This window comes from Misgurnus anguillicaudatus, chromosome 3, assembly GCF_027580225.2.
Source record: "Misgurnus anguillicaudatus chromosome 3, ASM2758022v2, whole genome shotgun sequence".
NCBI classification, from domain to species: domain Eukaryota; kingdom Metazoa; phylum Chordata; class Actinopteri; order Cypriniformes; family Cobitidae; genus Misgurnus; species Misgurnus anguillicaudatus.
The window spans coordinates 36,465,871-36,487,046 of NC_073339.2; the positions used below are offsets into that span (position 1 = coordinate 36,465,871).

Below are 21,176 nucleotides of genomic sequence, written 5' to 3' on the forward strand. Positions count from 1 at the left end.
ATGTTAGTCAGCTAGCAGCATGACATCTGCTCTGAAATATTTTTGGCTCATGAAAGAGCGTTAGTCACACAAATCACAACAAAGATAAACCAGATGATGTGTTCCCTTTATAAACCCTACGAATGACTCTATTTCGGTTTGCTTGTTATCTTATTGTTGTCATGTACACCAAACAAACTGCAGATCGTCCATGTGATGATTGTGAATCTACGGTCTGTTGAGTTACTGATATTAAATTTGGCGAGGCGATGTGCTGGAGACTGTTATCTGGGAGATCGTTGCAGTCATGAATAACTGATTTTGTAAACAGGATGTCCAGATCTTTGCTTGTTAGACGCATCATTACGATGAGATCACTGCTTATAATCCCACCTAATCCCTGTGGTCCATGATACACTGTAAATGAAATCTTGTTAAATGTCCCGTTCTTTCTGTGTTTTTGAAGCTTTCATTGTGTTTACAGTGCGCAATATAACATGTTTTTTATGTTTCACGTTTAATAAAAACCGGTATATTTGACACAATTTACTTATCTGTATAGTGCTGTTTTCACTGTCTTCAAAACGGGCTTATGTGTTCCTTGTCTTATGAAGTCCCTCCTTCAGAAATACGTATCAAGTTCTGATTGTGTAGCTTGTTTAGTGTGTTGTGATTCGATAGCAGCTTAGCTTTCTGTTAGTTTAGCTGGCAACTGACGTATTCCTGTGGGCGGAGTTTAGTCAGAAAACTGTTCTAGTGACGTCATTAAAGCAGAAAGTAGAGGACTGTAGTCCAAACCGGCCGTTCGCTGTACTACACACTAACTAGGGCTTACAAATGGGATCAGAAAGAACGTGACCTTTAAATTAAACACTGGATGTTGTGGTTGCCAGATATTCACCATAAAAATGACGCCAGTGTCTTATGCCTAAAATGATTTGTCCCTGTTTTTTTTTCTTTTCAAAATGCATGTGACCCTGTCTGTAAAATCCAGGCTATAGTCTTATAATCTAATTATCAGTGGCGGCCGGTGACTTCTTTTTTTGAGGGCGCTCGATGTGAAGTTCGTCACAACATGTATGTAGCCCGTCATATGTGTGTGGTTCGTAATTTCAAAATATGTGTTCTGCGTATCGCGTGATCCTATGTGCATTACGTGTCTTGTCAAAATAAGTGCCTGCTGCAGACGTCTAAAGGGTTTATGATAAAAGAGACGCTCGCGTTTGCCAGATACTCTCATAATCTCATGCGTAATCAGAGTTTACTGTTTTTTTTTTTTTTTTTTTTTTTGCCCAGCCAACCCACGCCAACCGCCACCATACACCCCCCCCACCCCCCGACTTCGGAGGACAACTTTATTTTTATTCATATGAAGGTTTATCAGAGTTTACTGTTAAGGAAGTGTCTTGCGTGTATTTTGTGAACGTCTCTTTTATCATAAACGGTTTTGACGCGGGTGCAACAGGCACTTATTTTGACAAAACAAGTGATGCACATGATTAACATGATGCAACAAACACATTTAAAAACACAAGCAACACACATGACACTCCGAACACATATTTTGAATTTGTGTCTTTTGCATGAGCAGTTACGAGCCGCCACTGCTAAATATGAAATTGATTTCAATATAATTTCAATTGTTGAGATGGTCTTAGTTAGAATTATCAAGGTTATAAGTATTTTACAGTTCAGCAATTAATATGATTTAACTTGAATTGTTTATGTATTTATTTTACTTTTTTTTAAAGGGTGAAAATAAAAATGCCAGTTTTTGATAATATGGTATTACCCAAATGCCTGCAAAATTTTCCAAGGCTTACACCAGATCCCAAAATATCCTTTTTTGTTAACTCCACGGTCATTTGTTTGTGTTTGTTTTATTAGCCATGCAGAAGTATGCCAGTGGTTTCCTGACTAGACTTTTAGTATTTTTAACCATAGTTTTGAAACAGTGCAGGCTTCTGTATTCTTTTAAAAGCTGTTTCAGTTTGTTTTTTTAACACCAAGTCTAAATTGACTGTAGCTTACGATCTACGGGTTAAGAGTCATTCGGAAATGTAGAAATCATATTTATCATAACTGGCTGAGGGAGGTGAGCAGAGTCTGGAAATATACAGCTGTCTCTCCAAAGCCAGATCTCTTCATTACATCAGTTATCTGAAATGAGCCATGCGTGCTGAAGACTGGAAGGCAACTTGAACAGCTGAAAGTGTTGATGAGAATCTGGATGAGGGCAAAATCACACATTTACAGCGAGTAAGACAGATGACAAACTGTTGAATTATTACCAAAAAGAGTGAATGAGAGCGAGAGAGATCTACAATTGAAAAAGATAGAGTCAATTGAGCTGAGATAAAGTAAACATTACTGTGGCTCCTGCTCCCGTGTTGAACCCTGTACTTGATCTCTTACGCTTTTTAACCTTATTCACACACACACACACGCACAAGCTCCTGCAAGATTGTCTCTGTCTGCCATCCAAAGCAAACCATCTGTAATCTTCTATATACGGTACATGCATGACTAATTGATAAAGTATGAGGCATGAATTAAAGTCGTTAGTTTTATTGCCTGCTTTGTGCACGCGTTCCTGTGAGTTTATTAAGTTGTATGTTTTTCAAACAGATTTCGGCACATTTCTTCATTGGTATGCATTTATGATATCTTTACCAATATATGATTTTTTTATTATTATTATTATTAATCAAAAGAAACTGGACCCCTAAATTCCCAAAATTTCTTTAGGAGACTTTAAGCGTAACTAAACCCCTGGTCAGAGCCTGACTGGCAATATTTGAAAAATGCAAGAAAAGCGGGCAGATCCCAACGGAGATAGAGGGGATGAACTAAGCTCGTACCAAGTGTGTGGTGAGATCGTAACAAGGGTGTGGTGAGCTTGAACCTGCTTACCTCACGAGTTATTTTTTGGACCCAACATCCAATAGGAAAATTCAACTGCAGTAGCCACTGTTCAACCTGAAGAGGGCAGCACCCAGATGTTTTTACACCATATATTATAGTATTGAAACACTATATCCAAATGTCAAACAAATTACTAAAATCAATGAAAAGCACTAATAAAGCATCATTCTTACAGATCATTAACTAAAAAAAGTTGGTTTAGGGTTTAGTTACTCTTTAATAGTGTTGGCTAGATACTTTTTTAGATATGTTTCGTTTAAGTTTGTCTTTTGAGATTTTTTTATCAGAGGCAAAAACAAACACTGTTGGCATGCAGACATAGCTACAAAATGAATGTTGGTTAATCCCAATAATTCGGTCTTGAATATATTTGATAAATAATGCTTGTCCATATATTGACATTTCTAACTTTTCATTGAAGAAACATTTGAGGAATTTTATCAGTGATTTTTTTTTACTTTGGGAATATTTAACTCCAGTTTAAAAACAACACTCACCACACACTTTAACTCTTCCGTATCTCAAAAATGTAAATCATCAATTTAAAGGTATAGTTCACCCAAAAATGAAAATCTGTCATAATTTTCTTGATTGCATTTTGTTTAAAATCTGTATCTGGAAATCTGAGTTTATTTAAACTGTTGAACACAATAAAAAAAATTGGTAAGCACACAGTTGATGGTACAGTACCCATTGTTTTTCCTACTATGGAAGTCGGTAGGTACCGTCAACTGTGTGAATACATCATCTATCAAACAACATGATCTCACAAAGTTCCAAGGTATAGTCACAGAACATTTTGATAATTTATCCGTTTCATTGTCACGGATATCCGCATTTTTCCGTGTCCGTACCACGGACTTTCTTTTCCGTGTCAGTTTTATTTTGGTTACTCAATTGTTTTTCCTATTTTTAAACCATTTTCCTGTGGGATATCTCAAATATCAAAAAAGGAGCACTTCCCGGACTAAATAAATACGCTAACGTCGAGGTGCTCTTTGGATAGGAAAATAGTAGTATAACAAACCAAAAAAACTTTAAGGCACTCTCTTAAAAAAGTAAAAAAGGCTTTATTGATATGGCTTGGTTATAATAAACCTAATAAAGAACTACGTACATGGTAAATCCGACGCATTTCGGCAAACAAGCTTTACTCCCTGACGAAGGCTTGTTTGACGAAACGTGTCAATTATTTTTTTATTTTTTAAGAGAGTGCCTTGGAGTTTTTTTGGTTTGTTACATTTTCTTGTGGGTTTGGGGTTAGATTTTGGGTTTGGATGTCACTTTAACTATTGGTTAATACGTTTTTTTTTTCCGGATTTTTAAACAATTGTCGCCTGACGTTATGGTTAGAGTTGGGTTTGGGTTAGGATGTCATTTTATGTTACAGAAAGTCGTTCTAACCCCAAACGTGAAAATAGGAAAAACAATTGAGTAACCAATACGTGAAAGTCCGTGGTATGGACACGGAAAAATGCAGAGATCCATGACCATGACACTGATAAATGAGCTAAATATTCTGTGACTATAACACGGAAATTCATGAGATCAGGTTGCTATCAAAATATCTTTTTTGTGTATAAAAAATAAAGAAACTCATGCAGGGTTAGAACAACATAAGGGTGAGTAAATGATGACAGAATTTTCTTTTTGTGTGAACTATCCCTTTAAGACTTGCATGAGCAACAAAATACACACATGTTCTCCTTTCTCAGAGCGAGGGTCATGTGGTTGACCTACATATGGTTATCTTCAATGGATTATAGGGCATTTGTTAACTTCAGTACCTCACATCCCTTTCATGCATAAAGCAGTGTAGTTTCAAAGAGCCTGTGTGAAAAAAGCATCCCTACCTCATATAGCCAGGAATGTGAGAACAAGAGATGAAAAAGAAAATCGGAGTCTGTCAGAGATGGAATGTGTAAAAGTGTGTGTTCAAGGTTGCCAGTCCAACAAGAAAATTTGGGATCTACAGATCTGTCAGTGAGGGATTGATGAACTTCAATCAGGGAAGAATGCATCAGACCTTTCCAGGGACTTTTTGCTTATTGATGGCATTCTTATGGATTGCCTCAGGGGTTTTGTACCTGTTTAGTTGTATCTTAATGCAGAAGGATTATTTGACAAAAAGGTTTTTGACACTTAACTCGTGTAGGACATGTTTTTGGATCAACATCCTTTGACATCATTCCTATCAAACTTAAACCCTTATCATATCCTGTCCAAGACTTTTTAAGCTCCTATTGGCATTAATGCTCTTTCAAATCTCGGCTTGGTTAGGCTTGTTAGTGCTGTTTAGCTGGTTGGACTACAATTGGCATGTTTTACCAGCAAAACTGATGGTGAAACCAGAATCAGAAAAACAACATACTGGTCTTATCAGCACTATCCAACCACTGCACTGCCATTTAGTGCAGAGATCAGCTCATTTGCATTTAAGGACACACCCAAAAATGCACATTTTTGCTCATTCTCACAAAATGGCAATTTACGGAGCCCCTAAGGGGACATGGAGCAAAAAACTAAACTAAACACCAAACGTGAAACTATCGCGTTTAGCGTTTAGTATCGCGAAAGTTTCGCGTGAGCACATGAAACTAAACTTTAGATTTTTTTACTTCAGTGTCACCTTAGGGGCTCTGTACAATTTTAACATGTTATTATACATTATCTATATGGTATTTTGAGCTAGAACTTCACATGAGAATTATTTGAAATTTTAAAAAGTCTTGTGAAATGGCCCGAAAATGTCAACTTTAGTGTTATCAATTAAAGTAATTTTTTAAAGAAGATCCAACTTTTATTTTTTACAGTGTAACTTAAATGTAAATCTCTCCTTTTCTCTTGCAACCTCAAAACTGCGAGAACAATCTCAGATCATATAAAAGCAACATAGTTTTGAGCATTCGAGAATGCTTCGAATAATTGCATGTGACGTTAAAATGAAACCTGGTGGTAGGGCAGCGGTTATTAGATTCACACCTGAATACCCTAGAAGGTAAAATATGTTTGATGTTGAAGACATACTGGTTAAACAAGGTTATAGCACATAGTGTTTTTTGCAGTTTTATAAACCATCCAAACAGAACACACACAAACATTTTACATATACACATTGCACACATTCCTCCCATAGTTGCTTAATTTATTAAAACCGTAAGTGACGTACAGTAAGTGCACACACATGACCTGTAAGCACCGCAAAATTTTGCAGCTAAACATGTGTTGATTGTTTTCTAAATACGCAGGTGTTATTACACTGCATGCTTCACATTATTCATTTTAAACACTCACACTATTCACCTTTTCACCCCCTATTACGGGCAAATATTTCCAAATCTCAGACTTGTCAAAAATCCATTGAGTCCGTGTTGAAGAGAGTCTATCTGAGCCATCTCCCTCAGGGCCTCTCAGATTCCAGACAGCTTCTGAGGAGAGCCAGAAGTTCTCCATCTCTGCGCTGTGTATATATCTCCATAACAGCTGTGTACACTAATGCCTATTATACACGTAAGAGCTTTTAGCTCATGGAAAATTCAGGAATGGGCTGGGGAACTGCCAATGTGCTTCAATCTGACCAGTTATGAATTACCTTCTGTACATGTGCAGGGTTTCAGCAAGTCAGCAATTCCGCACTGTAAAAAATTGCAGCATTTTTGTCAAATCTACATATATTTTTATTTAAAAAAATTAAGTTAAACAATTTTAACTTGAATTTATACGTTATGTAAACTTTTTTTAAGAAAAAATGTAAATAGTAGGTTGACTTAACTTGCAAAACCAAGTTGTTTTAACTTTTTTTTACAGTGAAGCAGCTGTTATAAAGGAAATTTGTAATGTGATTTTATATACACAAAAAAAAAATGATTCATTCAATTTACAAAAATTTTTTACGTAAGTGGTCGCAATCAATTTATTTAAGCTACATTTAAAAAAAATAGAAAAACAAAACAAAAAACTTTTGTTTAAATGTAGCTCAAATGAATTGATTGCAACAACTTACCTTAAAAAATTGAGTAAATTGAATGAATCTTTTTTCAGTGTATATAGTTAAGTATTTATTTAAAAAAATAAATGAATAGATGTTGGTAAATTGATAATAAATGTGACCCTGCCTGTAAAATCCAGGCTATAGTCACTGAAAAAAATAATAAGTAAAATTTTTTAAGTTTAACACTTGAAAAATTAAGTAAAGTTTACTAAGAAAAGCTGAGTAAAATTAAAGTAATTAAATTATAAGTAAAGTTTACTTAAGTTTACTAAGTAAAGTTAAATTACACTGTAAAAATATGTGGTGTTTATGTTAAATGTGCGATTATTATGAATATGTGATTATTAAGTTAATTTCCTTCTTACAAATTTAAGTGGATTTTAATTGATAAAAAATAAGTTAAACTTACTCAATAATGTGTTAATTTAGAATTACTTGCATTGTGTTATTTGTACTTTTTACAAAGATATTTTTTTAAAGAATTTTCTAATTTTTGTAAGTTAAATTTATTAAGGCACATAATCATTTTTTACAGTCACAATCTAATGAGATTAGGAGCATCTATTGAGATTTAATTAAAACAAATGATTAAACTATATTAATAAAAATCAAATACTCATTTTTTAACAAATATAAATTTGTAATAAGGAAATTGAAATTATTTGTGTTAAAACTGCATGAATAATTTTGTAGACATAAATAACTTCCGTGGTCCAGGACCACAAATATATTGTATTATAAAAAATCTTTATAATAAATACGATTTTTTTTTACTTAAATAAAATAAAGCCTATATGTTTATAATTCATGTGTCATATGAATTCATACAATCTAATTTATTTGTGGGTTTCTCTATTTGCTATGGTCCTTGCAATGTTGGGTTAGGGGCAATTTGTTCATTTTTCAAAAAGCCATATGTTTTTTACGATTCCAATCATACACATTTATATGAAATTGTTGTCAGATTCGGGTATATTCTTATCAGGTTTTGTTGGATTAACCTTCAACAAGTGATTGTACACGGAATTCCTATACAATATGATAGCACAAAGACCTTTGTTTTTGAATCAGGATGTATGTGTGTGTGTTTGTAGTTGTCAAATGTGTATGTGGAAGCGAGTGAGATGGGTCAGTAAGGACAGGGCAAAAGGCACCAGTGAGTATTTGTGCAGTTTTCCTGTTTTTATCCTCTGGATATCAACGCCGGCCGGCACATACACGTACAGCTTATGTGGTCTGATGAAATAAGTCCCAATCCACTAAAGGTCCCCGTTTGTTCTGCATGCACAATCGCAAACAAAAACACCAGCTTACCTAAACAGCTTAAATATGCGGTGTGTTGAGTAGAAATACACACACTCACACCTGCTCAGATCTATTTATGATCGTTTTTACCCTGCGCTGGTTTTTAAATAGAAGATAATAGCAGTTCTGTTCTTCTGGAGCTCTCCCTTTGTCGTGCTTTGTGATTTAGAGGCATGTTCTAAAGCACAAACACACACAATACACATCCAATAACTGATTTACTGCAATATATCACAAAAATAAAAGAACGACAATAAAACAGGAATCCTAACTAAAATAGCAATAAATGCATCAAGCTCACTTAAAATACTTAGAAAATATTCTCACTACAAACTATTCTTTTTCAATGGTCATTCTATTGCTATGAAGGGCAAAGCATTGTGGGAGTAGAAGTGCACAGGTTCCAGTAACTTTAGAACTTTAGGGTGGCGTCTCTCATATGCTCCTTTAATTTGCAATGGCAACCTGCTAAATATAATGTCCACAAAATATAATTTCAGTTCAGGCCCTGTCCTTTTCTGCGCACCACACTTTTACCAGTTGGAACTTTTTGCTCAAGCCATGAATGACATTTTAGGCCTTGTCCTGGCAAATGCACACACAAATCTCTTAACCAAAACAAAAATTTACTATGAGTTACTGCTCCTGTTGCTCAGTTGGTAGAGCATTGCATAGAAATTCAAAGGTCATGTGTCCGATCCCAGGAATATATATCGAATATATACAGAGAATCGAAATCGAATCAATCTGGAACATCTGAATCGATACCCAGCCCTAATATATATATATATATATACTGGGACTGGGTATCGATTCAGATGTTCCAGATCGATTCGATTTCGATTCTCAGTTCAATTTTCGATACCGGTTCTCAGGGCGGTTTTTATACTCGATTCTTAATTCAACTCAATGAATATAGATTTAATACAAATACTATGTTAATAATGTTCAATGTTTGTGGTAATAAATATGAAAGAAAAAAATCGATTCTGCTCTTTGAGAATCGATTTTGAGTCGACCACATAAAAAAAAACGATTAATCAAAAAAACTATTTTTTTGCCCAGCCCTAATATATATATATATATATATATATATATACAGAGCTGTAGATAGATTACTTGGAAACTGTAATCAATAACTGATTACAAAATACAGTACATGGCTAAATTTTTTGTCAGTAACCTAATCTCTTGGATCTGAGTACTTTTTGATTGCATTTATATCATATTTGACCTATGTTTATTTGATGTCACATATATTTAAGTAGAATAGTATTGTACTATTTTGACAGTACAAAGAGCAAGAAAATATATGCCAAGACATGTTTGTAAGTACATTTGACAATACATTGCATGTAAAACATAAATAAACATCATATCAGCAATAATACTATTATTCAGGTAAGATTCAAGTCAGTTTTCACCACAGTAACCACATCAGGTCCACCCTTGTGGATCAGTTGTCTTATGAAAGCTTTTGTAAGATTATGAAAATTTTAAAAAGTAGACAAAATAAGAAAGTAATATGTAACATATTGTAAAGGAATCTGTAACAATAAAATAGTAACTGTACTCTGATTATGAGTATTTTAAAATGTAATGTCATTTAAATTTACTTGATTTTTGGAATCTGATTACATGTAATCAGTTAGTACCTATATATAGTTTGAGTGCACTATAAGTGTCTTTGGATAAAAAGCATCTGTCAAATCTGTAAATGTTCAATGCAAACTATTTTTTACAGAAATCATTCTGCATAATTTAGTGATTTCTAGTAACCGAATCATAACTAAATCATAAAGTGTGAACTCTTTCACACTTTTGAAAGCTTAGTGTTTATTACAGCCCTTTTGGACCATAAATGAAGACAAAGCATGTAAAACTGATCATCAATCGTAGAGTTTTGTTTTTTGCAAACTAGTCCTGTATGCAAAATGCATATTCACAATGTTGATGAGCTGTGACAATGCTGTCTGGTGTGGTTAGCTAATGTTTGTAAGAGTGTTGTCTGATTTGTGCAACGAATAGACAAAATGTACTTTTTTAATTAATTAAAGAATTAAAAAAGTCTAGAGTTGTTATCATGTCTATAATGTGTATGCTTAAGCTAAAAATAACATATGCTACAAAAATTAACAATAGCATGCTATTGGGTGTAATGTGTTAGGAAGAAGATAAAAGGCAAGTATTGCTGACACTGAATAAAGATGCATTTGAAGAAAAAACTTGACTTTAATATTTTTTTCAACATCTCATAGATTTCTCTCACTCATTCTTTGACACATTGTATTTATGCAGTAGAGATGGAAACAAACGCTCATTCAACAGTACTTCACCATTATTACTCATCTGTCTTTCATGCAGAAAGTCATCTTTCTTAAACAGACATCATCCTGAGGTTACCATAGCAAGACTTGACCACATATGAGCCATGCTGAGTTGCTGGATTTTTGGATAGTGAGAAATAAAGGTTGAGATGAAGATTCCACATGTAAAGGCAGTTCCCCAGCCATACCATGTGCTTTTTTCCTTATGAGTCACACTGCTTTTTCACAGACAGGACAAATTATAGACTTAAGCCAGCTGTGCACTGTACGATTTGTATGTGTTTTTACAAACATGAAATCGTACAGTGTGAATCCAGCTCTACTGAATATCTTGTTGCTACTAGTACTACTATTTATGCATGTTTTAGTACACAGTATGCAAATTGCATGCTTAGAATACCAAGATATTGATCTCTTTCTTTGCTTTAAACATTAAGATGATAACTGAATCAATGCAACATTGTGAGGTCATCTGACAAAAGTGTAGCATACAATTGTTTAATTTATTTATAATGCATTGTTTCTGTGCTTTTACAAAAGTACACTACTCTGTGACCTCTGTCTGGCTTCCATGAATATTTCCTAGTGGTCTTCATTTAGGTAGAATTTTAATTGAAATGTTGAAAGGAAGTGAATGTGACTTTCTTTTGACTTCTAAAGCAGGAAGCTTCAGAGGGGACCATAAGCTTGTTTGATCTCAATAAGAACCCTTCACACAATAGAAAGTCCGGCCCTGCGTAAAAAGCCACTGTTGCGCTCGTGCGCGCGCCTGTGCGTTTGCGCGCCAGTGCGTTCGTGTGAAAGACGTCGAGGATCAGGGACGCCTGTCGATTGGGCTTGTTGAAATTACCATAGCAGAACGGTCTCATTGTCTTCCCCTTTTCACAACATCATGTCCCACAATAGCGGCTTTCAAACGGCCCGTCTACTTAATGAAGACCTCTAATGATATGTTAACGGCGCGCCGTTTTAATTACAGTTTAAAGTAGTTAAGTCGCGCACAGTGTCTCACAGGCAAATGAGCAGTATTATTCGAGAAAACCACTCTTACTTTTCGGACTACGATGGCTAGAAAAACGTCTGAACTGCATGATCAATTTGAGTTGCTCCTGGAGACAGCAGACAGACATAAACACTTTTATCAAACTTAAAACTTTCGGGCGCGCGGCGTATTGCGCGTTGTGGAAACTGGCAAACCGAGGTATTTAACATTACATTTAAAAATCATGAACTCTTAGTAAGTTGTCTATTTCGGATAAGCAGTAGCCTCTTACTAAAAGTACTTTAATAAATCAAAACCCACTGTTATATAGCTGCGTGTATATTTCACTAGAATTATTTTCAATTTAAATGTTTATTAATTTTCTAAAATTTAGCATAATTACATTGCATTAATACACAGCGCATTGCATTAAAATTTGCACAAACATTAAAACAAGAAATAAGAGGAAAATCATACTTAAACAAGACAATCAATATATAATTGGTATTACCTTATATTAAACCGTGGTTTTATTATAGTAAAAGTATAGTTACCATGTTTTTTTTTCTAGCGGATTGATTAGCATACCATTTGTAGTAGTTATACCACAAATGTCATTAACTTATATTAAGTAAGACGGTGAAGAATTTGTACTTGGTTATGTTTAATTTCATTCAGAGTGACAGTAGGCTGCTTGTGAATTGTGAATGAATATTTTACGTGACATTCTAGCCCCAGGTAGTGTTTATTGCAGGAGCTCCACCTCCCAGTCCAGAGCAGCGAAAGCCCACCTGAGTCTGCCGCGGGGTGGAGGTGGAGCCTTCAGCCTCCCAATCCTGAACATTGAATCAGTCTGTTCATTCACATTCACACAAGAGCCAGCCAGTGTACGCGCTTCAAACACAGTTCTCTACAGAGGAGCGAGAATTTTTGCCCTAAGCAGACAGGAAAGGAAATCGGTCATGGATTTATATTTTGCTCTTTGGTCTTTGGACCTGCCTTAAACTTTATTTTGGAGGTACTCGTTCTTTTATAGAAATATTTGATTCGTGTTGGGATGTAATGTTGGAATAAACGAAGACGGCTCGTGAGGCATAGCGCAGCTGGACTATCGCGACTCTGCGTTACCACAAATACTAAACATGATCATTACTCGTAAGTACATTTTTTAATTTTCATTATTTTTTAGTTATTTATTTTGCGATGAAAAGCTTTCTCCTGCATTGAATTTTTTTCTAGAGTTGTAAATAGGGTTGTTTAATTTATAAGAAATGACATTTCATCATATAGCCTAGTTTTTACGTTAATATGAAGTTGTATGAAATGTTTATATTAAGTTATTATAATGTTTTATAACATTTTCATCTTTAATTATTCTTAGTTTTCATCGTTCCTTGTAAAGTTTAGAGTTTACTAGCAATTATTCGGATGGCGCGTGAGATACGTTCACGCGCTGCCACCGGCGCCTCAGGCTGTCAGAGATAAGTAATCTCTCATCGTTTTACGAATCTCAACGCGTACCCATCGGGATTTACGCAGATTTCACATATTTTCGAGATAAGAGTTGTGTGTTTCGTCAGTCGAGGTCTGTGTTGTCTCATATATAAGTCCAAATGCTGAAAGTTGGGGGAGGTTTGGCTAAAGAACGAGAGCCCGATTTGAACCTCAGTTTTAGACAGAGAGCGCATTTGTGCACATTTCACCTTTTGGAGTTGAAACAATTTCACACAGTTGCTAAATATAATTTAACAGTTGTTGTTTTTATCTGTGCTTTGTCATTAAACCAGTCGTAAAGCTTAGCAACCTCCAAAGACCTTTTGCAATGCTAAGTAGTACAGACGTCCAATTTTCTTGCATCTGTGTATTGTTGCAAAAGGCTGCCTGTCTGACTTTTCCCCTTTTTCTATTTAAGTAGAGGTCGATAAACTTAAGGTCACGTTAGCTTCAGGTGATAAGGTAGTAAGCAGGTCAGTTAGGAGTCAAAGGAAAGAATGTAATGCTTAAACATCCTTTTGAAGTTGATATACATGCATCACCTGATAGTCTAAGGTCATGGTTTTAGTGAGAGTGATGGACTCTCATAAGGAGCCTTGCAATGCTCACGTCCACATTGCACCATATGGAGATGCAACCATTTGGTGCAATGTATACATATTTTATCATTACATATACCATTCTATTGAAATGTTCTGTTCACAAATGATGTTAATTAAGTTGCTTTAAGATCATTTGATGCATAAGAGAGTCTTGCTGTGATAAAATCAGAGGGTCTCACTTTTCAACCTCTTTACCCCTTCAAATTATCTTTTGACTATAGAGGGAATGCATATCAGGGACCGTATCTAATCATCTGACCTGAGATCAGTCTTGCGTTACACAAAGTGGCCAGTCATCAGACCTGGCCAAGCTGGCTCCAGGTCAGTGATAGCTAATGTTTAAATCTGTCAGAAAGTCTGAGACACACATTAATGGGTCCATCTGGACAAAATAAGTAAGGGGGTTGGCATTGACTGCTGTTAGCCATGGAGTAACCCCATTATCCTTCTGACTTGTTTGTGTGTGTGGATTATCAAACCCTACCTCCATATGTCTGTAGATAGCCATGCCAAAATATGCAATTTTTTATCCTTAGAAAATTGCCCCGATCTGCTGATTTAAAGCGTATGTGTGGAAAGACACAACACAACGACTTCAGTGTCTTGGATGTGGTTTTGCAAAATAAGATACCATGTCACATGAATGCAGATAAAATTCTTGTCAGTTGATATTGATGTCCCAGATGTTTGTGTACTGTCCAGTTTAAACAAGTTCTCTTTATCTAAAATAACCACAGCAGGTTTAGAAAACCAGCACTTCCACGTCACTTTTCTTAATTATTTCCTAATTCGCAGACTTTTGAAACTTAGTTATTCTGCGTCCATACCAGACAGGTCTGCCTACACAAATTCTTTTAAGCATATGTATTCATATACACTGTCTTCCACCTCCTCCCTTCCATGCTGAGGAGCCGTCGGCCAGTGATTGTGAGAATTTCCTGTTACAGGAAAAGAGGAAGAGGAGGGGAAGAGGAGAAAAGGAAGAAGAAAGGGAGGAGCGAGGGTTATTTTAGAAGTGTTAAAAAATGACCTGTTAGCGGGATTCAACTTTGGCTGAGTTTATAGGAAGGTCTCCCAAGAGATTGTGATTGTTTGTCTTTCTATGGCTCTGGAGGCTGCACCTTTGTCTTGTCCGTGTCCTAATTTTTTGGATATCCCGTTCAATTACCAAAGATTTTATTTATTTGATTCAAACAGATGATACTGTATGCTTATGGCATATACGAATTTCTTTTTGATGGATGCTCCCCAGACATCCTGTGTGCTTGGCTCGGGTCAGTGTGGCAGGGTCATAGGTCATGCATCCACTGGGTGACTGGCACCAAGAAACGAAGCAGATGGATTGTAGATTAAGGCTGATGGGCGACAGAGAGAGGAAGTGAGATGATGATGGATCTTGGTTGTTTTTTAAACACCATATCTAATCATTTAAAATTGAAAACAAGAGAAAACATGCTGAAATTGCCAATGTTGTTCATATTGGATTTAATCTTATTTTTGTGTTTTGGGTCCTTCATGGAAGATGACATGGAAATATTTGGCAAATGTGAGATTATAAGCATTATCTGATGAACATCTTCACCTCGACAATTAACTTAAATCGTATTCCCCAATTCAAAATCTGTCAATGAAAAAACGTTCTTTTTAACTTTAAAAACTTTAAAAATTCTCATTTATTGATGTTATATTGCCCTTATAAAAGCCATTACTCTGCTTTTTGCTTACTGGTATCGGCAAAGAATGAAAAAAATCCTATAATGGTTAACCACTTGTTTAAAGAGTGAAAGTCATTGGAGCAGTCTTTCCATAATCGCTTTCTTTTTTGCAGACCCTTGCCTTGCGTAATAAGTCACACATTGGAAACACTGCATCTGAAATGATGTCATATGTAGGCCTTTTGGGATATTTTTGGACCTGGGGAGTATAATTAACGTCAGAGGAAAAAGTGTTATTGCATCCAGCTCGATGAAGTAAGACTGACTCAGTCTGGCTTAAAAAACAATGTTAGTCTAGTGTGTGTGTGGCTTCCTTCAAATGTAAGTGCGTGTACCGTGCAATCACAAAAATCAAAATCTGTTTACTTTGGTTAGGGGCGTAGAACCTCTCATTTTCTGTGAGGTCGGACCTTTTGCATTCTATATGTGTGTTACAGGATGTAAGGCATTCTCTGTGTTTGTGTTGGCACTGGAGGCCTCCATTATCTGGCCTTGAACAAAAGGAGGTGTGTCCCCCTAAGTGGCCATAGCAACCGTGGAATGAGCCGGTCTTATTGACTTCCCGCCGGCCTCGGAAAGGCAGGGGAAGTGAGGTCGCCACCTGGTTCGGGGATCAGCACAGACTTGTGGGGAGAACACAGGATGCAACGTGCGAACACAGACACAAACTCGGACCAAAATCTAACATTTAGCATGAATGTGTGTGTACTGCTGTGATGCTTGATGACTTGCTGTTGACAGCGTCAAAGAGTGTGTCAACAGCTTGTGCTCATCGGCGTGATATTTAGCGGCATGTGTTTGGGAGATTAAGAGTGTACGAAACAAGTGTGCTTATACTTATCTTCATAAAGACACATTTTTTTAAGTGTGTTGGTTTATTGCTGTGATGTCAGCAGAATGGAATGCTGGTGTCCCAACCAGGGCTGTTATCTAGTGTCACCATCAGGACTTCCTTGGTCAACCAGCTTTAACAGAAAGACATATTTTACAGGTGAACAATACAGCCAATGTGGTCTATCTTCTTGACCAGCACAAACCTGTAAAATGAGAGATGCACCAGTTTTTCCAGCGATAGCCGATGATTCAGACTGATATTGGCCAATACCGATGCTGATACTACTCTCCGGGTCTAGCAGTACCACTTTTAGCATTGCTTAGTATAATCCATTGAATCTGATTAGACCATTAGCATCGCACTCAAAAATAACCAAAGTGTTTTGATATTTTTCCTATTTAAAACTTGACTCTTCTGTAGTTACATTGTGTACTAAGACCGACGAAAAATTAAATGTTGCGATTTTCTAGTCCTATATGGCTAGGGACTATAATCTCATTCTGGCGTAATAATCAAGGACTTTGCTGCCGTAACATGGCTGCAGGAGGCACAATGATTTCACGCAGTGCCCGAAAATAGTCCCCTGCTATTGAAAGTTACCAAGAGGACTATTTTCGGGCGCTGCGTAATATCATTGCGCCTGCTGCAGCCATGTTACAGCAGCAAAGTCCTTGATTATTACGCCAGAATGAGAGTATAATTCCTAGCCATATCAGCCTAGAAAATCGCAACTTTTAATTTTCTGTCGGTTTTAGTACACAATGTAACTACAGAAGAGTCAAGTTTTAAATAGGAAAAATATCAAAACTGTTTGGTTATTTTTTAGCGCGAGGCTAAGGGTCTAATCATATTCAATGGATTGTGCTAAGCTTTGCTAAAGGGGTACCGCCAAACCCGGAGATCAGCTGAATGGATGCCAAAACAGTAAAAATCAAATGCTTAACTTTACGGGAGCTGGAAAATCAGCATATTTTCAAAAAAAGTGGAGTATCTCTTTAAATGAAAGGATATATCAGCCATGCCTATCGGCTGTTTTCTGTGTTAAAAATAGCTTTTTATTGGCTGATATATTGCCAAAATTGATGTTTAGACATGACAGAGCAACCTCTGAGAAATACAATGTATCATCTGGCTTTGTGCCTACATTTTTTTTGCGCTGAATGATAGTGAGATTGAATTGTCTACTCAGACAGCCTTGAGCTTGATAGGCACCTGTATGATAGCAGCCCTTTGTTACCAGGTGGGGGGACACCTTTCCGATGAATGAAAGGCCAGTCTGTGAGACACTGCCATGGAGCCTCTGTGTGTTTATGTGTGTATTTATCATTTACATTTAAATGCAGTCTGTCTTCTAGCAGCTTGGTCTTCAGCGATGGCTAGCCACTGCAAACGCACACACACAAACTCCCACAGTCACGCAGGAAGCCACGGCGCTCATTACAGACCATTCAGAAAAAGTGTGTCATTATTTTAAGTGTAGCACATTCTTCAAAGTTCATGAACTCCAAAAAAAGTGCTTTCGGGCATAGTTCAACTTTTTCGCAGGAATCCACCTTGGTACGAGAGAGTACTGTGCACACGGTCAAGTCGTATTTGTTCTCCTGTTTTCGCATTGGCGTTCTTGCTGTCAAAGCATGTTTTGAAAAACTCCCTCTCCCTCAATTACTCTTCCATCTCCACTGACAAAGGACCTCCCTTATCGCGTGCCTTTGTTGTTGCCAAGCGTGCCGTCACTCTCACGCTCATTCGAGTGGGGAGTCACGTATCCCCGCCAGTTGAGGCAGACTCTGCGTCCCTTCCTCTGGGCAAAATCAGCAGTGTCTAATAACGCACGTCTTTCGCGCCTCTCCTTTCCCGGGCCCCTCCTAATTCACGTCCTAATTTACTAGAGGGCCTTTTTTCGAAAAAGACGGTGAACCAATCTAAGGTGGTCTTTCAATTGTGTACAACATCACCGCTATCATTGCAATTACAATAATTAGGTTTTTAGGAGCAATTAGATGTAGACAAGCAAGAGGGCCCTGCTATTGTGAAATGTAATTGTGTAGTTTGTGTACAATGCCTCTGTTTGACCTGTAGATGGTGCTAGCATTGGCTTTGTGTGGCACTTTAGCACTAATCCCAGGAATGGACATTTTAGACCCTTTTTATCCGAAAGTAACTGGGCATTAGTCCCCCTGGAGCAACCTGAGATTGAGTGCCTTGCTCAGGGGCACAGCAGTTATCAGGAGAGATTGAGATCACAGTAACGCGCTAGTTCCTGTGTCATGCCTGCTTGAGTTTAGTACAACAATCTTTGAGTTTGCAAGACGATCCTTATCTGTTCATTCACCATTGCATAGTCCAGTAAACACCAAAAACTCTGGGTTGATGTATTAACTTTCTTGGGACTGTTCTTTTAAAACTGGCTGTTTAATAAAACAGACTCAATTTGGTTTCACATGAACATTTTTAAGCATGGAACTTGTGTTATACATCTGAGAAGCGTCTCTCTGGTGAAGAAAATCACAGTTAAACTTCTAATCCTGACACTTTACTGTGTGAAACCGGTCTCCAGAAAGAGCCAAAATGCCTCGATTGGTGTACGCCATTTGGCGTTTGGTGTCTAAAGGGTCGTTTACAACTAATGGAGAAGGATCTGGTTTCTCTAACAACATCTCAGGACACTGTGGATGGTCACTTAGCACTGTTGTCCCAAACTTTACACTATAGTGACAGATCAAAAAGTCAATCTAACTGAAAAGATGGAGTACTGCAAAACAGTGTGATAAACACATGCTTCACTCCTGTTACACATGTTTCCAAAGGTAAACAAGCTCTCTCTTTCTATGTCTTGCAGAAATTGAAGCAACGGAGGCGTGTACATGGCTGAAAGCTGCAGGTTTTCCACAGTATGCCCAGCTGTATGAAGGTAGGACAAATTTGGCGTCACCAGTGCAAACATTCGACTTTCTACCACAATTGCCCCCCACCTTGTTCGCAGTTCATTACCCCCACCCAAAATCCCTCTGTTAACAGCACTTTAACCACATTCTTCTTAAAGTGTGTAGATGTGTAGGTGGGATCATTGGTCAGTTTATATTAGAAAAAACACTTGGAATTGTGTCACATAATCAGTACGAATTATAGATAACACTATATCGCAACTGTATTATAACACCTGCTGTCGTGACACCACCTGCCTATTGAGGTGTGTTGTCCATTACAGGAATGTGAATTGTATTACCAAACTGTCATGATTGCCCCACTTTAGATAAGAGACAGTGAGTACAGTACGATGGAAGCAATAACATAATCTTCTGTTATCTCTTACTTACTCTCACAGACTCACGTACACAACTTACAAAGTCATTTGGCCTTGAAAAAGTGTAGAGGTTTCCAAAAAACTGTAAATTAATAAAGGTTGATTTATGTTTTTGCGTAGGACCTACTAGGTTTGGCGTCAGTTTATTTATACTTCTGCGTCGACGTCCAATTACACATGCAGATTGCTAGTAGGCAGTGTCAACTGGCATGTTACCCAGAGTATCAAGGCAAAAGCTGAAAACATCTTATTGTGTACGTTGTGGGAGTGGCATCAGCAGTGGTGGAGGTAAATAGACAGCGCCTTTGTTGCAACTTCAGTTGTTAAATATCGCACCCCAACTTTGTTTTTACCATCACAAGAGGAAATGCATATGAGGAGATACGACTCATTTACATTTTTGGAGAGGTGCGCCTCAGGCTACGGCGTAGGGTTCATGTCTATACGTAGGGTATGCTTTACAATCGACGCAGAAGTATAAATTAGGCTTAAGTGTGTAAGTTATTAAAGACTGAGTTAATAAAGACGGCCTGGGCTCTCTGAGGGTTGCCAACTGCCTATTGTGATTGCAACACCCCCTTTCCTACACACACACCTCCCACTGGTAAGGTTTGCCATGCTGCAGCTGTGTTTATTTGGCTGGCTAAGATGTACTTCCTCTACCTTTTCAACACTAGAGGAGATGAGGTTTGCGTGCATGTATGATAGACGGCAGGCATTTATTTCACCTGCTCCCACTCCCACACCATTTTTATTGGTTCTCAAACATGAAGTTGAATTGATTTGTAATAAAACTTTGTCTTTTCTTGCTTCTCAGATGGTCAGTTCCCTATTGACATTTCCTCTGTGACCAGAGATCATGACTTTCTGGATCAAGATGCCATAGAAGCTTTGTGCAGGTGAGATGCACGCGCACACACACACACACGACAAAATCATTCTTGAGTTATAAATTTTGCCTTTGAGGATCATTATCAAATGGGACCTTATCAAATTTAGCTTCATTACGCAGGACAGTTTGTATCCATACTACATACACTTTTGGAATACGCATACTACACTCTCAGGGGAAAATCACTTCTGATAAAAGCGTCTGCTAAATGCCTAATTGTAAACGTTAGAAAAGGATTCAGTATCTTTTTTTAAGATAAAGATACTCCATCATAGCCCAGCTGGAGCTCATAGACATCTGGAGGCCATTTTCTGGTGCCAGCCCCCTGATGCAGACAAACACACATTCCCCCAACTCAGGGTCACATGACACTGACCAGGTGGCTTCGTGGATAAGCTTTCCGTTTCTTTTGTTGTATTGTTGTCACCACTCCAAATTTCTACCTTCTTTTTTCTTTTCTTCCTTTTTATTCTCTGACCGTCTGTCTTACTCCTTAATCTGAAGTTTATCCCTGAGCAGCTCATTAGTGGTCTCGTCTCCCACTTTTCGTCTTCTTTAACATCTATCTCTACCCCCCTCTTTTTTGTTGCTGTCCTGGGTTTTGACTTTGGCAAAGTCTGTTTGTAGGCTAATGACTGGACTTAGCCTTTGTTTGCGGCCCCATGGTTCTTTTCAAGGTGTCAGCTTTAAAATGACTTTCAGTGTTTGACTCAAACATTTATGTGTATTGCAGGCGACTCAACAACCTCAACAAGTGCGCTCTTATGAGATTAGAGATCACTCCTCAGAGAAAGAGGGTAAGTGTGTTTTTTGCTAAATTGTTTT

General features: G+C 37.3%; 1 protein-coding gene across 6 annotated transcripts in view; it reads left to right on the top strand.

The window, feature by feature from the left end:
- dlc1 (DLC1 Rho GTPase activating protein) overlaps positions 1 to 21,176 on the top strand; it is a 129,852-nt gene that overhangs the window by 93,926 nt on the left and 14,750 nt on the right. For 4 of the 6 annotated variants that reach the window (XM_055205730.2, XM_055205732.2, XM_055205731.2 and 1 more), the window contains 3 exons: positions 18,995 to 19,066; positions 20,277 to 20,358; positions 21,085 to 21,148. In XM_055205730.2, the coding sequence (XP_055061705.2) occupies positions 18,995 to 19,066; positions 20,277 to 20,358; positions 21,085 to 21,148 (218 nt within the window). Of the gene's footprint in view, positions 1 to 12,357; positions 12,665 to 13,826; positions 13,927 to 18,994; positions 19,067 to 20,276; positions 20,359 to 21,084; positions 21,149 to 21,176 lie in introns of those variants that run through there. The other 2 variants (XM_073865800.1, XM_055205734.2) reach the window with 2 other exon arrangements.